At 45.1% G+C, this 19,136-nt stretch overlaps 1 protein-coding gene across 3 annotated transcripts in view; it reads right to left on the minus strand.

Annotated features, from left to right (window-relative positions):
* Positions 1–771: 771 nt before the first annotated feature.
* The window catches only part of palm3 (paralemmin 3), a 47,049-nt gene continuing 28,684 nt past the window's right edge, over positions 772–19,136 (minus strand). For 2 of the 3 annotated variants that reach the window (XM_019269219.2, XM_027283346.1), the window contains 5 exons: positions 5,368–5,498; positions 4,742–4,811; positions 3,826–3,856; positions 3,318–3,368; positions 772–2,583 (listed from right to left, as the gene is read on the minus strand). In XM_019269219.2, coding sequence (XP_019124764.1) covers positions 1,610–2,583; positions 3,318–3,368; positions 3,826–3,856; positions 4,742–4,811; positions 5,368–5,498 — 1,257 coding nt within the window. In that variant the 3' untranslated portion in view covers positions 772–1,609. Of the gene's footprint in view, positions 2,584–3,317; positions 3,369–3,825; positions 3,857–4,741; positions 4,812–5,367; positions 5,499–7,084; positions 7,339–19,136 lie in introns of those variants that run through there. The other variant, XM_027283345.1, reaches the window with a different exon arrangement.

Raw genomic sequence — 19,136 nt, forward strand, 5'->3', positions numbered from 1 at the left:
ATACCATGTTTGGAACAGCACACACACAATCTGCCGCTTTCATTCTTACAGTAAGACACACAGTATTTTATCTGTTTGGCTCATTACAGACGTCCCTGCATGTTCTCTGAGGCGAACGTCACGTTGTGTTTTTACTGGACCGAACTACAGCGTCAGGTCCAGAGATCAAACAGGACTTTCTTTCAGTCTGTACAGATACACATTTCAATAAAATGCAGAGACAGTGAAGCCAATGTTAAAGAGTCTGTTAGCTGACCTTTGACTGACATGTTGACCCTTGTACGGCTATTCCAGGATAAACGGTGGATATTTACAGAACCTCCATTTTTATTTAATAACCGATATGTGACCGACCGTGAACCGGCAACATCACACAGCTGAGAGAGAGAGAGCAGAATACTGAAGCCATAAAAGATTCAGCTCCAGTTTGACAGCTCCACACATTATATCCGTTAAAGAAAGTTCATTTCATTTTCATAACAGGTCTTAGTGTATAAAGGCCCATTAAGAGGGGCTGTGCTGTTAGCCATGAAACTAACATGAGAGCTGCAGAGACAGGAGCCACCTTCTTACATAAGTGGAGGATATTTTGAGAGCTCTGTCGCTGTGAACATGTTTTCAGGGGAATATTTACCACCACGAGAGCTGCATGCCGGATCCAGCAGTTATCTGAGGACCACATGTGCCCACTCCACGATGGCAGGCGGTCCTGAGACAAACGCTTAAAGATGATCCAGTGTGTTTGAGGAAAGGAAACTCTGGATGAACACGTTTTATCACAAATGTCAGTTTAATCATTAAATCATTCACAAATCATTTCAAAGCTGACATCTCAGACACTCAGTATTTACATCCGTGCACAGAGCGTGTCACGAGCTCTGGAGCTCTGCGACAGCTCGTCTGCTCAAAAATACAAAATTCATACTTTTAGGTATTTCAAAATATTCGCTGACTGACAACAGCTCAGGAAATATCCAGCGGTGCACACTGCTGTTCATAAATTAAGACCATTTCATGCCGTTAGTTTGTGAGTTGTCCAAGCCTGTTACAGAGTGAATAAAAATGTCCGGGCTCTATACTTGGATTAAAAATATCTCTAATAAAAGAACCAAAAATCAATAAAAAGAATTCAGCTTTAAATTACAACACCTTCCTCTCTGAACCTCTCCGGATCTTTGGACTTTTCCTGTTAAAGATTATGAAAATGACCCAATGAATTCTACGTGTGCATACACAGTTTAAAATAAAACATCTTTAGTCGGTTTTCTTTCATTCTTGTTGCATAACTGCATCTCTAAATGTGTTTGTATGATCCTATATACAGTAGATAGATTGGCTGGCTCATCATCTCAGCTTCAGCTAACCGGAAAACTCAAACTCAAACAGTGTAAAAAAAAGGTGAAGTGAAGAACTTTTAAAGTGGCCCGGGACAGAAAACCCCCTCGAGGCACTTCAACACTGACGAGTCTGGTCCAAACCTCCTGAGCTCAAAAGCAGGATGAGGAAGTCTCAAGATGAAGACAAAGATCCGAGGGCAGAGGGGGGAGCAGAGGGGAGTTTGTGGACACCGATGGAGGAGTGTTGGGAAATGAATGTACAGCGAGCGTGTTTACATGACGGAGCAGCACTGGCAGGTTTTGTGGCTGGGCGCCTCCCTGTCCTCTCCCGGGCTGGCCCTGGTCGGGGTCACTGTCTCTGAGCTGACAGCTGCTGGTCTCGGCTCTGCGTAGGTTAAAGGGTGGTTAAAGGTTTTGGCCTGCGACAGGAGGGGTTCCTGCTCCGCCGGGCCCGCCTCCGTCTTCTGGTTCTCCTGGGGGTCGGCCAAGGGGACCTCCTGGAACTGGCCGGGCACGGTGATGCCGTCTTGGGCTTTTCCTGCTGCCTCAGCTGCCTCGGGTGATGCTGCAGCTGCACCCTCGGCCTCCAGCTCTGGTGTGAGAGCGGACTCAGAGTAGACTGGCACTGAAGCCACTATAGTGCCCTCTAGAGCATTGGCAGAGGACTGCACCTGGACAGATGTTGGCTCTTCTGATTGGTCCCCATCTACTTGTTCCCCATCTACTTGTTCGTCTGTCTTTGCACCATCATGCACGTCTCCATCTGCGGTGGGTTCAGCTCCCTCGCTCTTCTCTGGTTGTGTCAAAGTTTCTGGAGCTTCTTCTGGTTTTATGACCTCTTCCACAGCCTCTCCTCCCTCTTGGTCTGCTCCTGGCTGCTTGGTCTCTTGTTGGTCTTCCTGGGCCGTGAGTTCCTCAGGTACATCATCCCCTTCATCCGTGATGATCACGCGCTCCGCTCTCATCACCAGAGTCCCTTCCTCCTCCTCCTCCTCCTCCTCATTAATGCTGACATTTGGAACCGGACCAGGCTCTGCCTCAGAAACACCCAGACTCGATGCCGGTGCCAGCTCCTCGGTAATATCACCCTTGGAGGCCATGAGTGGTCCGTTGGCGGTGGACTGATTATTCCACCCTGGAGCGTCGGGACTAATGTCGGCTTCCAGGTCTCCTCTGCCGTTTGTTAGGACGGCTGCAGGTTCATCTGCAGGGCTTTGCTCCGTGCTCGCTTCATCTTCGATCATTTCTGAAGGAAAAAAAAACATCCAATAAATATCAATCACATTGATTAAAAGTTTCATGCATTTAAATGTCGAATGAATTTGCAATCATGTGCCACGTCGTCATTAATGCTGATTATTAGCTTTCACTGTAGTTAGTGGAGACGCGCTGTTACTTGATTGCAATTAGATGTTGCTTTGCGACCAATATGTCAGTGTTCAGTCCTGCTCATTCATGTATTGTAATGCAGTTAACAAGGTTCTGATATCTATCAATTTAAATGTGTTACAGGCCGTGAACGTCTGTCTGTGACAGAGCAGAGTGGAAGTGGACTTTTATTGTGAAGGAATCTAAAATCGAATCATTTTAAGGTTTTGTCATGAGAGAAATATGCTGTTGACCCAAGATGCAAAGAATGTGATTGAAATCCAGACGGAGGGTCAGTGTCCTTCGTTTCGTTGCTTCAGCAGCGTTCGTTCCCTCCGACGTGTCCGCGTACACGCTGCCCTCTAAAAATGCAAGTTCTGCACATGAGGGCCTGTTAGCATGAATAAACATCAACGTGTTCATCAAGTATGCGTGCATGAACTTGTTCTGAAGGACAGGTATGCCCGTGCCACTCCTTCCTTTATAATGTTAATGTTCTTAAGATCAGCATGTACAATGCATACAGACATTCATCTGATGAATGTAGCTCATGAGAACGTTGAGGTCAGTGGTTTAATGTGGACGATCTGTGTTCATGTGTTCTATACCCACCCAGTCCAGCTGCATTCTTTCCTCCGTTCTGCAGAACATCACAAAGTTTTTCTGAGGAAGAAACGACTCAGATTTATTTCAACGTTCAACCGAGTTCTTTCATTGCAAACAAAGAGAGAAAATGTTCAATCTAATCAATTTGTTCACATGTAACTAAGTACAAGTGGCATTAGAGGCACAACTTTGACTAACAGGTGGTGGCAGCCAGGAAAGCAGTGTGTGTCTGCACAGCAGCCTCAACATGGTCAGGTGCTGCAGGGTCGATGTGTTGGACAGAATAATGTTGTATCAGTTTAGAAAGAAGCCGGCAGATGGATGACAGCGATGCTTCGCTCTGTTACACGCTGTGGATGTTAGAGCTCGTCAAATTGCTTTAAAAATTCTCACGTTAACTCCTCTGGGGTGTGAAATTTGCATTTTCATTTATCGCCTAATGGAAATCTTCAAACATGTCCACTGTGATTTTAACATTTCTCTGCGCCACAAAGGTTTAACGGATCCCACTTACCGGCTTCGGCCTCCGCCACATTCACCGCTTCCTGTTGGGAGAGAGAGAGAGAGAGAGAGACAGAGAGAGACAGAGAGACAGACAGACAGACAGACAGACAGACAGAGAGAGAGAGAGAGAGAGAGAGAGACAGACAGACAGACAGAGAGACAGAGAGAGAGAGAGAGACAGAGAGACAGACAGAGAGAGAGAGAGAGAGAGAGAGACAAGAGGAATTAAATCAACTGTGACTCGACCGGTGAAAGTGTTTGTGCGTGAACCTCTGGTGTATTCTGAAGCAAATATATAAAAAGACATGAAACGAATGCTGGAACATCACACAAGCTTTGAGGAAACAGACTCCATGCAGAAGCTTCTATGAAATATTTCACCTCATGTTGAATAAATAAGTGTTTATGCTACGCTCTAAACAGCACAGCCTGCACTGAACTGCTTCATGCGTCCACTGCGAGGACTTGAACGCACCATTGCGTCCCTGATCTCATCAGAGAACAAAATAATTTAAAAATAGAGTCGACAAATCAAAGCTCTGTGCTTAAAGTGCTGCATTTCTCACACAGAGGACGAGGTCAAAGCGTCCTATGAAAGCTGAGGTTACAATGAGAACATGATAAGAGAGAAAAGAGCCCAGAGCAGGCGGGAGAAGAAAGGAAGGACACCTCTATTGTTCTGGCATAAAGACCTTCACGTGAAGCGCTGAGCTGTTTATGTAACAGCGCCGCTTACACTCACAAAGTTCCTGCTTTTGAACAAGAGGTGCTACATGAAAGGCGCATTAAGACAGGAAATGCATTATTCAGACTTCAGAAGTTGTAGAACATTTTCTGCCTAATGGAAGATGATGGAGCGGCGCTTGTACGACACGTATTCCCTCTCTCTTTGTGTCACGGAGCGAGTGGGCGAGCGTGGGCCTCACCGTTTGCCCGTCCTCCATCTGTTCCTTCAGCTTCTCTTCCTCTGCCAGCCGCTGACTCTCTGACTGCAACCTGAGGCACACAAACACACAGACAGACATCAGACAATGCCCCCCTCGCTTCTATGATCCCAGCTAATCACCGTGGGCTGATTTCATGTTTAAATCACCCTGCAGAGGTGACGTGCAGTGTGTGAGGAGCGGTACTGAACAGTGAGAGCGAGCTGTGTGGACCGGAGCACAGGTAATGAGATCGGGATCTTGCAGTGTAGACTTCGGGGGACGTGACGACATTGTCCACTGCAATAAAGAAAAGTCTCGCCCTGTCTGGCGAGTGTGCGGTCTGGATCACACCTCCCACGTTCACAGGTTCAAATTAAAACTCGGTCTGTGCCAAAGTGTGCATGATGTACGGCAACAGCAACGACGACGAGAAAACAAAAATAGAAACTCTGCAGCCATCAATTATACATGGAGACACCGATACAACAAAAATGTGACAGTTCACTCTTGCTCTGTCAGCTCTGCTAACTGACTCAGGCAGTCACAAACTGTCTCCTGCAGTAAGTCTAACACACACTCACACACACACACACACACACACACACACACACACACTGTGGCTGTACTTGTCAGTGTGCTTTTCAATCTCCTGGGCCATTGGGGAGCCCCACAGAGGGGAGCGAGGGCTGTGGGAGTCCAAGGAGGTCGGGGATAAAGGAGGTCCTTCCATCAACCACTGGTCCCTCAGAGACTTCCTCTGGAGAGAGAGACAGAGAGAGAGACAGAGAGAGGGAGGAGGGGAGGAAGAGGAAGAGAGTCGAACTTCAGTTGTGCTGTATTGTAGTGACAGGATGATGCTGCGGTTGGAGCCAAAACTTTGTGGAAAGATTCAGCCTGGATGTGTCACACAGCACCGTTAATGCCACGATAATCAAATCAGCTTCACGTGGTTTAATATCTGTCATATAATAATAATAATAATAATAATAATAGTACATTTTATTTCATAGCCACCTTTCTGTCACCCAAGGACACCGAACAATAAATGAAAGTAAATAACAGAAACAAACAAAAGAACCATAAAAGTATCAAATTAAAGAATACAACATTAAAAACAGGTTAGAAAAAGACAGAGCAGTTGAATCAGATGGAAAAGGATCAGATTTTAAACAGGTGGGTTTACAGTAAGTGCAGACTTGAATTGTGAGAGTGAGTTGATGTTCCTCAAAGACTCAGGAAATATTCAGAATAATTTCTTAATACTGAGAGCACAGTGAGCGCTGCAGACCTCACCAGTATTTCACTTTTTGATGCAGATGCCAATAATAGTGGAGGGCGGATCGATCCAAATATCGATACCAAGTCAGTATCAGTATCAGATACTACCCTGGTGAGGTCGATTCTTTACTTTAAGTTCTGCTCTTGTTTGCAAAGCAAAGAGGAAACAGCCAGGTCGCCGGACTCGTGCTCCTGTGTCAGTGCAGAACAGGCACACTTTAATCATAATCTTGTGTTTAGATGTTGTGACGAGACTTAGACGTGCAAAGCTGCCGGCTCAGGTTCATCAGCTCACGCAGTGCGTGGCTATTTTCTAGAAATAAATACAACAGAAGAATGTCAGAGAGGAAGAGGAGCCGTGCGGCTTTAACAGCAAAATGTGGGATTTGTAAAAAGCAACAGATTTATATAAACAGATAAAAAAACATCCAAAAGAAAACATGGAGCTACAAAATAATAAAAAAGGAAACATCACAAAAAACACTTTTGAGATTTAGCAATTCAATGACGCATCCACCTTATTTATTGAGAAGTATCGGTATCGATATCGGTATCAGTGATACCGGCCCGTATTTACTTGGTATCGGCAGCCAATAATCAGTTCATATTTAAGAGTTAAAAAAACATCTGATATAACAAAAATCATCCAGAATATTGTGAATACAAACACGTGATGTCGTCACAGCTGAATAATAACAAACTATGTAACGATGACACTAATTAACTAATTAAAGTCATAAACGACCTGCGACAGTTACTCTAATGTCTTTATATCGTATATAACATCAGTCAGACGTACAGGCCAGCCTGTGGTGACGATACATTAATAAAGAAATAACAATATATTTAAAATAAACAAGTAACTGTAACGTTAGCAGCTATCCAACTGTCATAGCTTAGCACAGGCTAACTGACAAATTAACCTTTAATGAAACACAGAAAAACTAAAATATGAAGTCACTAATTAATGTAGAAAACATTCCCAAGAGGAATAAAAACACAAACTATCGACAGCGTCTTCAAATTTAAATAAATAAACAGTAATGGCAGCTAGTTTGTACTCACGGTGTAGCTAGCCTGGTTAGCGCCTCGCTGAAATCTAAAAGTTAAACGAGGACGAGGACGAGGACGAAGACAGGAGACAGACACAGTGTCACAGAGGAGCTGAGACAAAGACAGGAGACAGACACAGTGTCACAGACGAGCTGAGACAAAGACAGGAGACAGATAAAAGGTCCAGTGAGGATTTTTAGAGAGTAACTGGAGGACGAGAGCTAAAGCTAACGGTCAGTTTGACTCCAACTGACACAGAACGGAGCCGGTTGCTACGGGCAACAGAATATTCAACTGTAAATTAACTGACAGAGGCAGAAAGGTGAGAGACAGGTGAGAGACAAGTCAGAGACAGGTGAGAGACAGGTGAGTTATCAGTCACCTGTCATCGGTCACCTGTCATCAGTCACCTCAGGTGGCCGATGACAGGTGACCATCATCAGGTGAGTCACATTAGTTTGACACAGTTTGGTATAGCATCTTCGTGCTATACCAACATCTTTGTGGTGAATGGTGAGTATAGTTCAGCAGGTGACCGATGACAGGTGACCGATGACAGGTGACCGATGACAAGTGACTGATGACAGGTGATCTATAACAGGTGACCTATGACAGGTGACTGATGACAGGTGACCTATGATAGGTGACCTGTCATCGGTCAATAAAAGTTACATACATATTAGTTTGTGTCAAACTAATATATGTAAATACAAATATAACACATATATGTATATGTGTTATATTTGTATTGTATGTAATAAAGTTACATACAAAGAGTAACTGTAACGTTAGCAGCTATCTAACTGTCATAGCTTAGCACAGGCTAACTGACAAATTAATCTTTAATGAAACACAGAAAAACTAAAATATGAAGTCACTAATTAATGTAGAAAACATTCCCAGGAGGAATAAAAACACAAACTATCGACAGCGTCTTCAAATTTAAATAAATAAACAGTAACGGCAGCTAGTTTGTACTCACGGTGTAGCTAGCCTGGTTAGCGCCTCGCTGAAATCTAAAAGTTAAACGAGGGCGAGGACGAGGATGAAGACAGGGGACAGACACAGTGTCACAGAGGAGCTGAGACAAAGACAGGAGACAGACAAAAGGTCCAGTGAGGATATTTAGAGAGTAACTGGAGGACGAGAGCTGAAGCTAACGGTCAGTTTGACTCCAACTGACACAGAACGGAGCCGGTTGCTACGGGCAACAGAATATTCAACTGTAAATTAACTGACAACTACAAATGCACGAAGAAATCTGAACCTCGTGTTCATTCTAAACATGACTTGTTAGGAGCAAAGTCTGTTAATGTTTAAGTTTAAAACGTGTCGCTCTTGCTCTTGTCGTTCAGGAAATCATTCAGAGAGTCATATTTTGTGTCACATCTACAGACAGGTTAACGTTTAGTGCTTTCAAATGCTTCGTTATGGCAACCAAAAAAAAAAAAAGGAGACAATCCTAGCAGGCCATAAATAATATATTATAAAAAACGCAGACCGCAGGCCGTGATTGGCCCCTGGGCCGGACTTTGGACATGCCTGCACTAAATTATTCCCAACTCCGGTTCTGTTCTGGTTAGTGTGGTCACATCTCCACTGACAGTGAATGGACGTGGTCCATAAACGCCTTGTGGGTCCAAACTCAGTTCGTCAGCTGGCGGGAGCTCAGAGAGACGGGTACCCGTCGCTTTGAAGGCTCACCGCCAAGCTGACGAAATGAGCTAAACAGCCGATACAGATGTCAGCAGGTTACCTTCACTGTCCATCATCAACTTGTAAATCACAGAGAGTTGAGGCGGAGCAGCCGGAGGGACATTCAGAGGGAAAAACCAGAAAACATTCTCCAATAAAAACATGATCCAGTTTCACCAGATCACCTCTTCAGCTCTTTCTTCCTCTGGCCATTTTCAGTTTGCAGATCAACAGGTAGTTAAACTCTGATGAAGAAAGGTTACGCAGTAGTGTTTCTAAATTCCTGGGAATGTGTTTTGCATAGATGGCTTATATACATTCCATCTGTGTGCCTTCATATTTTACAGCGCCCGTTATTCCGCGCAGCAGGGAGGCGTCCGGTGGATGACATCTCATGACTGATTAAACCTCCACCGGGGACTTCTTAGAATTTGTGCGATTGTGCTCAGTTTGAAAATAATTGTTTCTTTACATGAATTATGATTTGGAAAAAAAACAGTGTGGCCTCTTTCATTGTTGACAGCGCTGCCAAGAATGTGTATGGGAGCCACGAGCAGGACTCTGATACTAAATGATTCTCTCGTTTCTTCATTTCCAGACGCCCCGCTGTTCCTCTCCATCTGTTCCCCATAGAGCTAATGTCATACCACCAGCTCTCAGTGTATAGACTCATGGCTCCCGCTTGCAAATACACATTGTTATATAAGCATGCACGATTACCTGAAAGCAAAATACATTCCTTTGCAGCGTGGCAGGAGGAATGTTTGAAAAGAGACCGGAATGAGTGACTGAGAGGCAGCTGGAGTCCTGGACCCTTTACGGGACACCCACACACCACACCACAACACCACACACCACAACACCCCACACACACACACCCACACAACACCAATTTTTCACATTTTGTGGCTCCAAGCTGCACGAGATCGCTAAATAACCTCAAGTTGCTGTCCACTTGAGTCAGTGTCGAGGGGGCTGAGGACGACGGGACTCTGGAGGTGTGGCGTTAAACGCCATGAACAGGAACACACTCGAATCTCTGGCCCAAATCTGTCCCAGATTTTCTGGCTTTTTTCTTGTTGTGAATCATCTGAACTCGAATCTTTTTATTATTATGTGCTCGTCAACTTAAACTTGTTTTTTTACTGAAAGCTCTTGTAGGTTGATCTAGAGTACAGAGACTCACTGTTAGCACCTCGCTCTGAATTCAAAAAAACAGGTGTGGCATTCATTGGCTAGATAGAATCACATGGGGTCGTATGACTCCACACGATTGGTTGGTACCTTCTAATGCTGCTCAGTGCAGTGCTGGATAGGGAAGAAAAAAGTAATGACAGCATGAACTAGACTCGCCTGTCAAAAAAAAATAAAAAAAATCTTACAATTAATCTCTGGTCCCGGATGATATGGCGATTCCGGTCCGGATCCGGACCCCGGTCCGGGGTTGGGAACCTCCGGATCTAGACGTTAAAATTCAACATTCCCCCATAAAGCAAACAGTATATTTGCAGCCTTAAAACTCGCTAACACTAAAACGAAGTCGTTTCTACTGAGATGTTACCTCAAGACAGAACCAAGCAATCACATTCTACCAGTTATGGCCAACCATCAGGATTAGATTTATGGATCTCCAGACAGTGGTCAGACTAATCTCCAACTCTTTAATGAGTTATGTAATGCTGTTAGTAACAAACCCGCACTGGATATGGTTAGGGCATCGGCGTAATGATCTAATTTATACCTGAAGATCGATAATTATGGTTAACGTTGATATAACAATCAGAGACATTCGTGTAATTATGTTAGTTTATTTTGCGTTAAAAATACATTACTATTGATCATTTCTTCCCTGAGCACCGCCACTTCTCTTTCTATTTCCCTCTCCCTGTCCAGTCTCTCCTCTGACCTCATGTCAGGTCTCAGAAAAAGTTTTCTAATTTTTGTCGTCTAGGCTTGATCTCGAGTTCTGAAAGTCTCTGAATACAGAGACCAGTCGCTAAGAGCGTCAACACTGAGCCAACTGATTAGTGCGTCAAAAAACAACGAAGCAGTCAGAGTTAGAGGAGGCACAGCACAGGTCTTGACCCTGTGTGGCGCGTGTGCAAGTGTGGCAATTTGTGGGATTTTTAGTATGAGTGGTGGGAGTGCATTAGTGACCCAGTAGTTAAATTATCAGGCCACATAAAAAAAATATCTATATAGCCTTTGCAACACAGGCGTACCGCACTGCCTGATGTCGTTCTGAATGGTTGTGTCACCAAACCCCGCCATTGTTACGAACCCCGTTGAGAACGTTGTTTAGCTGGAAATACCTTCTTTTTCTTTCTTTTTCACACTTCTTCTTTTTTATTCCTGTATATCTGATGTATTAATATAAGTTAGAGATGAGATGGTCTAGGTTCTTCAGTGATAACTAACACCTTGATCTGCTTTACCTTCCTGGGCCTGTTATACGTAGACTTTTTGTTTAAGAAGTGATATCTTCTGCAGGGATATCTGCAGGTCCTTCGTCTGTCGGGCTTTTGAAACTCTGGAAGTTCCCTTGTGACACATGAATATAATAAAAGTCTGTTATCATAAGCAACACCAAAAGATTTATCTCCATCATATCCTGGATGTTATTAGTCAACACCTGTACTTTTAGCGTGATATAACCTGATTACGTAATGAAGTAACTCAATGTAACAGAGTGACTGATTTGCACTCTTCATGTCGAGACAATTTCCTCTGCTTCGGTTTGGATTTTGGCACCTTCAGTGTATTGTGTCGACTGTGTTGAGGGATACAGGAGCCTGGGGTAGATGTAAACTGGAGAAGAGACGGGTGGTGTGGGGGAGGTCATTGACCACCGAGGTTCAGACGTGGCCCACGGCTCGCCTGTCTGGAAAGTGTTGTGTGGCGACAAATTATCGTCTTCAACACCAGAAGACTGTCTTCTAATCGAGCCGAGGCTTCCTCTCTTAGCATCTGTGTTGGCGTGTGCAGGTGCTTCGGTGTAGCCGGTGCCAGGACCGTGTCTGAATTATACTAAGGAGTCCAGCCTGAGCTGTGTCGTCTCAGTGCTTTGGTCTGAGACTGGTATATGGTGTGTCATAGCAGTGAAGTGCAGGGTTTTGTTGGCTCATTGTTGCTGACTACAAGAGGGATTTGAGGATTGTGAGTGTGTGAAATCACAGTTAGCTTCCTTCAATGATTCAAAAGTATTGAAGAGGAGAATAAATTCATTGATGTTTCCTTTTTATTATTTTACCTATTTGGAGTGACCTGACCCAAACTCCAACCCACAGGACACGTCTCTGTCACGACTCACTCAACCGGAGCGTTTTCAGACGCATTAGCCGCCCAGATTTGGTTACGTCGCTCCGATTGATAGTCATTTTCTCCTTTTTATGTGACTCTAATATGTATAAATATGGCATCATAGATCATTGTTTCTCTATTGTCTTTGTTTTTTTTGACCAGCCATTTGCACATGGGTATTTTATTTTGAAATCATCGGATTCTCATGATCGTTTTCTGTGTCGGCTTCTGTCAGCTCGAGGTGGCTCTGTGTAAATTGATCGGGGCCTCGCACGGCGTCCGCAAAATAGAACCCGGAATTGCAACGCACAGCCGAGTGGAGGCCGCTTCTGAATGCTCGTCGAACCGGGACGCGGTGGAGCCGGTGGGTTAAACATTGACTGATCAGCGCAGCGCACCCCGGTGGAATTTGAGGGGTGAAGGTTTTTTTAAATGAGACCATGACAAAGATCGCAAAATCACTCATTGGCCCAGTCCTTATTGAGTTCTCGATACTCACTCCACACATCCAGCCTGGGCTGATCCTCCGCCTCTGAAGAATCTGAAAGAAAACTGAAAGGAGGAAACAAAATTGTGATGAAATAGTTTTTCTCTGTTTGTTTTTTGACTTTAGGGAACCTGAAATCTGTCCACAAAACTTAACCTTAAATGATGGACAGACACCTGTTGCTGCCCACTAACCAAATGATTAAATGGATAAAACACAGAATAAAGTCAAACCTCGTCCTCCGTCTTCGCTCCAACACATCCTGACTTTTCTCCATGCTCTTAAACTTTTGTAACTGTTTCAGACCTCCTACCACCCTCCGTAAATCATGTATAATTTATCAGAGTCAGTGTGTGTCCTAACGGGGAAGCTCTCCATTACCTCCTCATACAAAGCCTCTGTTTTGTGTTGCTATGTTTTATCTCTAGGTGCTATTATAGCCTTCCTCGGAGCCTGATTGGACACAGCCCTGCACTCCCCACAGGGCGTTTCTACTGTAAGCTTGTCACCACGTAATTCCACTCATCAAAACAGCCAGAGGGAGATTTCTGTCTCTTTCTGCCTCGTGTCGTACTCCCCGTCTCTCTCTGTATATTTTCATATGTCTGTTCTGCTGATTTCTTCCTGTAATTGAAAAAGCATATCACATCTTCCCGGCTTCCCTATCACAGCACACACACTGAGGGTTTAAGACTGGTTACCAACCCCCTCAAGGCCCTTGAAAGAATCCAACCATACATGAAACAACAGCAGCATCACTCGCTGAGTTCTCTATGTGGAGAATGTGAAGTGTTGGATGGCGGGAGGAACAGAGGTCCGTATGTGTCACAAGCTCTTTCAGCAGAAGTCTAATTTTAATGTTGCAGTTGTTTCCGGAGGTTTTGCATCTTGCGTGTTGTGTTTGTGTCTGCCATTAGCGAGGGCACGTGTCTGCCTCTGTAAAGCTCCGTGACGCGATTCGCACAGCCGGCTTGACCAGTGTGGCATTTGTTTAGAGTTTTAAGGAACGGATTTGTTAGAGGACGGTCATTGTGGAGAACGGCATTGTTAGGAGCGAATGAACGACGGGCCCGCCGTGTTGCCTTCTCGATCTCCCCCCGATGTGCGATGGCTAAACACCCTACACATCGGGTTGTCAGCGACTGGAAGGATAATAGTGTCATCGCGTACAAACCTCCAAGTTTTCAGTTTGAATAACAGTGTTTCTGTCACCATAATTATCTTATGCATATGATTTTTTTTTTGTTGGAGAATTACACGTGGGACAGAAGTAAGTTGCGTTTGCCTCGCCTGCGAGGGAGGTGTGTCCTCTAAAAGCCCACGGTTGTGATGGCAGATACTCACTAATGACGAGATTCCTGTTATGACTCTACTCTTGTGCTCTCATGTAAGCTTTGCGTTTCGGAGCTCAAATTTGCCCATTTAGGTCAAGCTGGCATAGGGGAACCAATGCCTGCCTCATCTTCTTCTTGAGATGCCTGAAGGACTTGCGTCTTGACAGACACACAAGGCTTAATGGGAAGTGGAGGAGACATTTTTAGTGAGGGTGGCGAATGGTGGAGGCACTGTGGGGGTCCGACGGACGTACTGCCAATCATACTGCTGTGTTTCCACTTCAGATGTTTCTATAAATCACATTAGAAAAACCACAAGTGAGAGGCAGGCAGAAAATAAGATTGTAACTCTTGGACCTTTGCAAGCCACATTGTAGCACACAGGTGTCATGAACCAGTGCTGACTTTGTTCCTCAGACTTCTCCTGTGGCATCGCGAGATGGAAATTTGACACGGCGAGGTCGATGGATTGAAAATTTGAAGCAAAGTCTCTTCTCTCAAAAGTTAAGAAAGGTGGTTAGTTAAGATTCGTAAGTTTAAACATGTATATGCTCTCAGAAGCTCAAAGTCAAACAGATTCAAACTTGAAAAGTCTTTGCCTTCTGAGGAGGCAGCTTTACAAAACGTTGTGTGCTGCTGACTCGCCAGTCTAAACTCTCGCTAATGATTTTCTCTGTGTTTACTCGGTGAGCTGGTTGTTCTGCTTCTCTTCAGTGCTGCCCCGAGATGCGCGACGAAACATGTTCTGTCTCTATGTCTTTAAAAAATCCGATGATAAGCACAAATGAACTTTACAATTCCCAAATTTATGGTACAATATTATAATGTATATTTCTCAGTTTTGTGTTTCTTTTATTACCTTGGTGAACGGCTAAGCTTAAACTTTGCTGGCCATTGGGAACAAATCGCACAATTGTACAGGTGCCTGCTGGGGCATTGCACACGGGTGCACAAGCCCAGGCTTGCAAAATGTGTGGGACCCAACCGATCTATGTGGTTGTGCCAACGCAGACTTTGTTTCTGCTGATGCTGTGGCACAACGAAGAGCAGGCAAGCAAAGATGGATAGCCGACTTTCATGTTAAATGACCTATAATCGATAAAGAATAAGACAGTCTAATAGATCGGTGTGTGGCAAGTTACTTCGCAGATATAATGGATCCAGTCGAGTGTCTGAGGATTTGTTTAACCTGTCGACTTGACCTTGAACTCCGTCGTGTTGGGCACAGGGGCCACGATGGGAGAGGCGGGACAATACAAAACAGAGACTGGAGGGCCTCGCTGTGGAGTCTGACACACAACACCACACACCACACACACCACACACACACACACAACCACACACACACACCACACACACCACAACGCAAACACAACAGTCGTTAATTCTGTGTAGGAACGAGTCGCAGCCGTGTTACAGGATGTAACCAAAGGAAGAGTTGACTGAAGTCGCTCTCCGACAGTATCTCAAAGTGTGAAATTAATCCTGACAGGTTTTAAATAATTATACATAATGCCCGCTTTCACTTGAATACGTGAAAGTCAAATTCAGCCACAAAAACATGGCACCAAGGCTGGGCACTGGATGCTGTGCATCCCCATCGCACCACGTGTCAACAGCTCGTATTGATAACATTACCTAATCCATTAAAGTCCTTAGAGAGGGTTGTACAATTACGGCCGGGCGCTGCCAGTTAAACGGCAGCTTCGTTTTCAGATCATCCGTTCTTGTCCGAGGAAAGAGTCTGAGCTCTCTGAGCGTCCGTAACTCCTGCATAAATATTTACTGATGTGCATGTGGGAGCCAGGTTGTGCCCTGGTCCCACCGAAAACAACACCGGGTTGCCATGGGGACAGCCTGGCTCCTGGAGCATTATGGGAGTATAGAGTATAATCTGATTCTGCGGTGTCTTGTGACATGGGTTGACAGGTGTTTACCTTTCACACTGACTGTTTTATTCACCTGCTTCTCCTTTTCTGTGTGTCTGTTCTAAATTTTACATCACTTTGGATGTTGACTTTGCAGTCGCCCGCGCTGCTTCTTATTCCGCAATAAGAATAATTATCTCGCTCCCACTCGGCAGCCAACTATACAATATTCCGACGATTCACTTCCCCGCCCCTCTCCCTCCTTTTCCCTCGTCAGGAGAAGCGCGCGGCTGCCAGCAGGATGGCAGGCAGGACAAAGCCCGGAGAGAGATGGAGGCATGAGAATCAGACTAACAACACTAAGGTCTGCGGACACGCACCAGGATGACGCGACCCGCCTCGTTCTTGCAACGCTCACCACATCGCCTCCTTATTTCACTCCTAAAATCCTGCTGCAAGCCATTAGGCTGTTTAGCGGGCAACAGCGTCCCATTTATTTTCCTTTTCTCAGCACATGGCAAAACGCAACTCAGATTGTCCAACCTCCTTGCTTCTGCAGGGTGGTTAGAGGGGGCCTTCCTTTCTGGAGTGTTTAACCACTCGAAAGTGCGCATGCTGCTCTATGTTTTCACATCATTTCCACACTTGCCGTTCACCGATACACCTACTCCACTGGTTTACACTGCCCGGGGCACTTGCCTCAAATGTGTGGGTTTTGTGCAGCCTGGTTGCGTGCAACACACATCAGATCTTGTGTGTGGTGAATCATGATGAGTTTGCCGTATGATGCCACAGTATTCGCATGTGAGTTTGTGGTTTACAGTGCACCAAACATGAAATTGTATCCGAAGAGATCAAAAAGTGGTTTTAAGTGATTATTTCCACAGGTGGCCTCTCTCACAGGAGGCAAATCATCACCTAGCTCGTGATGCGTCATAGTTTTTGACATGAGGATCCTAACACCCAGTTAAGATGTAAGGAGTGATCAAGAAGGCAGAGTGAGCTTGTAACGGCTCCGGACTTGCAGAAAAGTTTACAGAGGTGCTGCGTCAAGGCGAGGCCGAAAGCACACAGGAAGGAGAGAAGAGCGGGGCTTTTGTGTCTGCGCTGCAGGGAGAACACAGAGATGGTTTTGTGTTTAGCTTAATCGTCTAGGTGAAGCCGCTGTGCTAACGGTTGCCAGACTTTCTGAAAGACATTGGGTCCATAGGCTGGAGGGGGACGTGAGGAGCTCACCCGTCTTTACACAGTTCAGGAAACAAAGCTGCTGTGTTCCATTTCAATTTTGTTAAAAATTAATAACCTGGACTCTACTAGATTAGATTTCCTGGGAAGTTTCCCTGCAGACAGGGCTGTGTTTATGTCTCTGCTGTGTCAGGGTCCAGCAAAAGACAGCATTCCTCGAGCTGGCAAGACTTTGCTGTCTGGCTCAAGGGGCACTTTATATGCAACATATTGCTCTAAATAAGCACTTGAACCAAGTCACCGCGTGGCAACACGGCTGTCAGCTGATAAGTCACCCTGCAGCTACTGTCCCCCGAGGCCCTCACTAACGAGGAATACAAAAACTGTTTATGTATAATATGACACTTTCCTGCTCGCAGCTATATCTGTGAAGTATTTTCTTTTCTACCCATTGTGCAATCGTTGGACGGGTTTCTTTCATCATTTTGGGCAGGTTTCAGATGCGTTTGTGTAGGTATTAACAATGAACACGAGTCTGAGACAGTCTGAGTGCTGTAACCTCTATCATCATAACATTCATGTTCAATGTGCACTTTTACCAATAACCCAACACAGCGCTGTTTGCTCTATCATAGTTTTCATTGGTTGGGTGTTTGTTACAGTCAGGGACAGTGTGACAACCTTCAGGGTTTAAAAAACATATGGGCACAAAAGAATACATGATAAGATGTGGGGGGAGGTGAAGATGTACTACACCTGGTTCCTCCTGAACCTTGTCTGTGCTCTTCAGAAGGATGAACCTTGTTCCCACCTTATGTTGTATTTTGTAACCAAATATGAAACTGTGTTACCTCGTGTAGGCTGAGAGGACGACTGACGCAACAGTCACCGTGTTGGGAGTGGAGTCGCACAACACAAACACACACAAACACACACAGCCACACAGCCTTGTAAAGAGTTGCTGTTAGATGCTGAGGCTCTGAAACAAAGGGTAGAAAAAACAACAGCGCAGTTGGAGCGGAGCTTGGTCAACAAAGCGTGTTTGCTCTCTCGTTGGTACATGTTGTTCTTTTGTGGGATATTGATTGCATCTATTGTAGTGCGCCGATAGCGTGTGTCAAGTGTGCATCAAATCACCGCCAGCACTGCCAGGTCAGCGCTGGTCATCAGTGACTCCAGTCTAACAGGGAATACAAGCAGCCTCTGCGGGTTTCGGCTCCTGGCATCCCGCGGTACTTTAAAGGAATGTTGTGTTTAAAGTACGATGTTTCAGAGTGCAGAGGCTCTACCAAACTCTCTTGTTTGTGGTAAGACGTGACAGGTGTAGATGACAAGTAACAGGGCGGTCGCCTTCGGTGTTTATGTTCACGGGTCAAGTCCTTTTGCATTCCAGAGTTGGTGCTAGGAAAATAAAAGGACCACCACTAAAACTCATGTTGGTATTGCTCATCTGTTTGTCAGCTGAGATGAACATGATGCTCCTCTTTCAGTGTCCTCACACTTTTTTTTTGTTTTTTTTCTCACCTTCTCCACCAAATAACCACGTTTCGTCTCACTTCCCCCTCATGGTCTCACCTGACCACGTGTCCTGCATGACATTCTTCCGTCCTAACGTGTCTCCTATCGCTGAGGCTGCGGCTGAAATCAGTGCCTCATGCTTCATTTACTATCCCGTGCATGACACACAACCCTGGAAGTTATTGTCCCATTGCATATCTGCATTGGTAACTGTAAGTGTAGTGATGCTGCAGTGTAACAACGTGTACTCTGTACATTTGCACACTGTTCATCTCATCTAAGCAGGTTTGGATAGTTGTTCAGTGAAGCAGCAGCAACAGGCTTGGGCAAAAGCTGCAAGTTCCTCGAAGTCCACTGAGGGTGGCTCCAGAAGGCACGTCCCCAGTCTACCACTAGCCCCATAGTCCCAATTCCACTTCACCCCAGCAGAAATAAAACATGGTTTCAGCGCCTGGTACAAAAAACGTTTTTGGTCTCTGTAGGCTATTTCCCCGTTCAGACAAACTGTACTGAGGTGTGAATTTAATACAACTCACCTTTTGCACATATATTAAGGCTTACAAAGTTATGTCAGGGTGTAAGAGCGTGGACGCTTTGACTTGACAGAAGTTTCCTTGCTTGAGACGTAGGCCGGTTAACACGCTCTTCAGAAAGCGTGGGTGGCTTTTCGGCTTGCA

Source organism: Larimichthys crocea, chromosome X, assembly GCF_000972845.2.
Source record: "Larimichthys crocea isolate SSNF chromosome X, L_crocea_2.0, whole genome shotgun sequence".
NCBI lineage: Eukaryota > Metazoa > Chordata > Actinopteri > Sciaenidae > Larimichthys > Larimichthys crocea.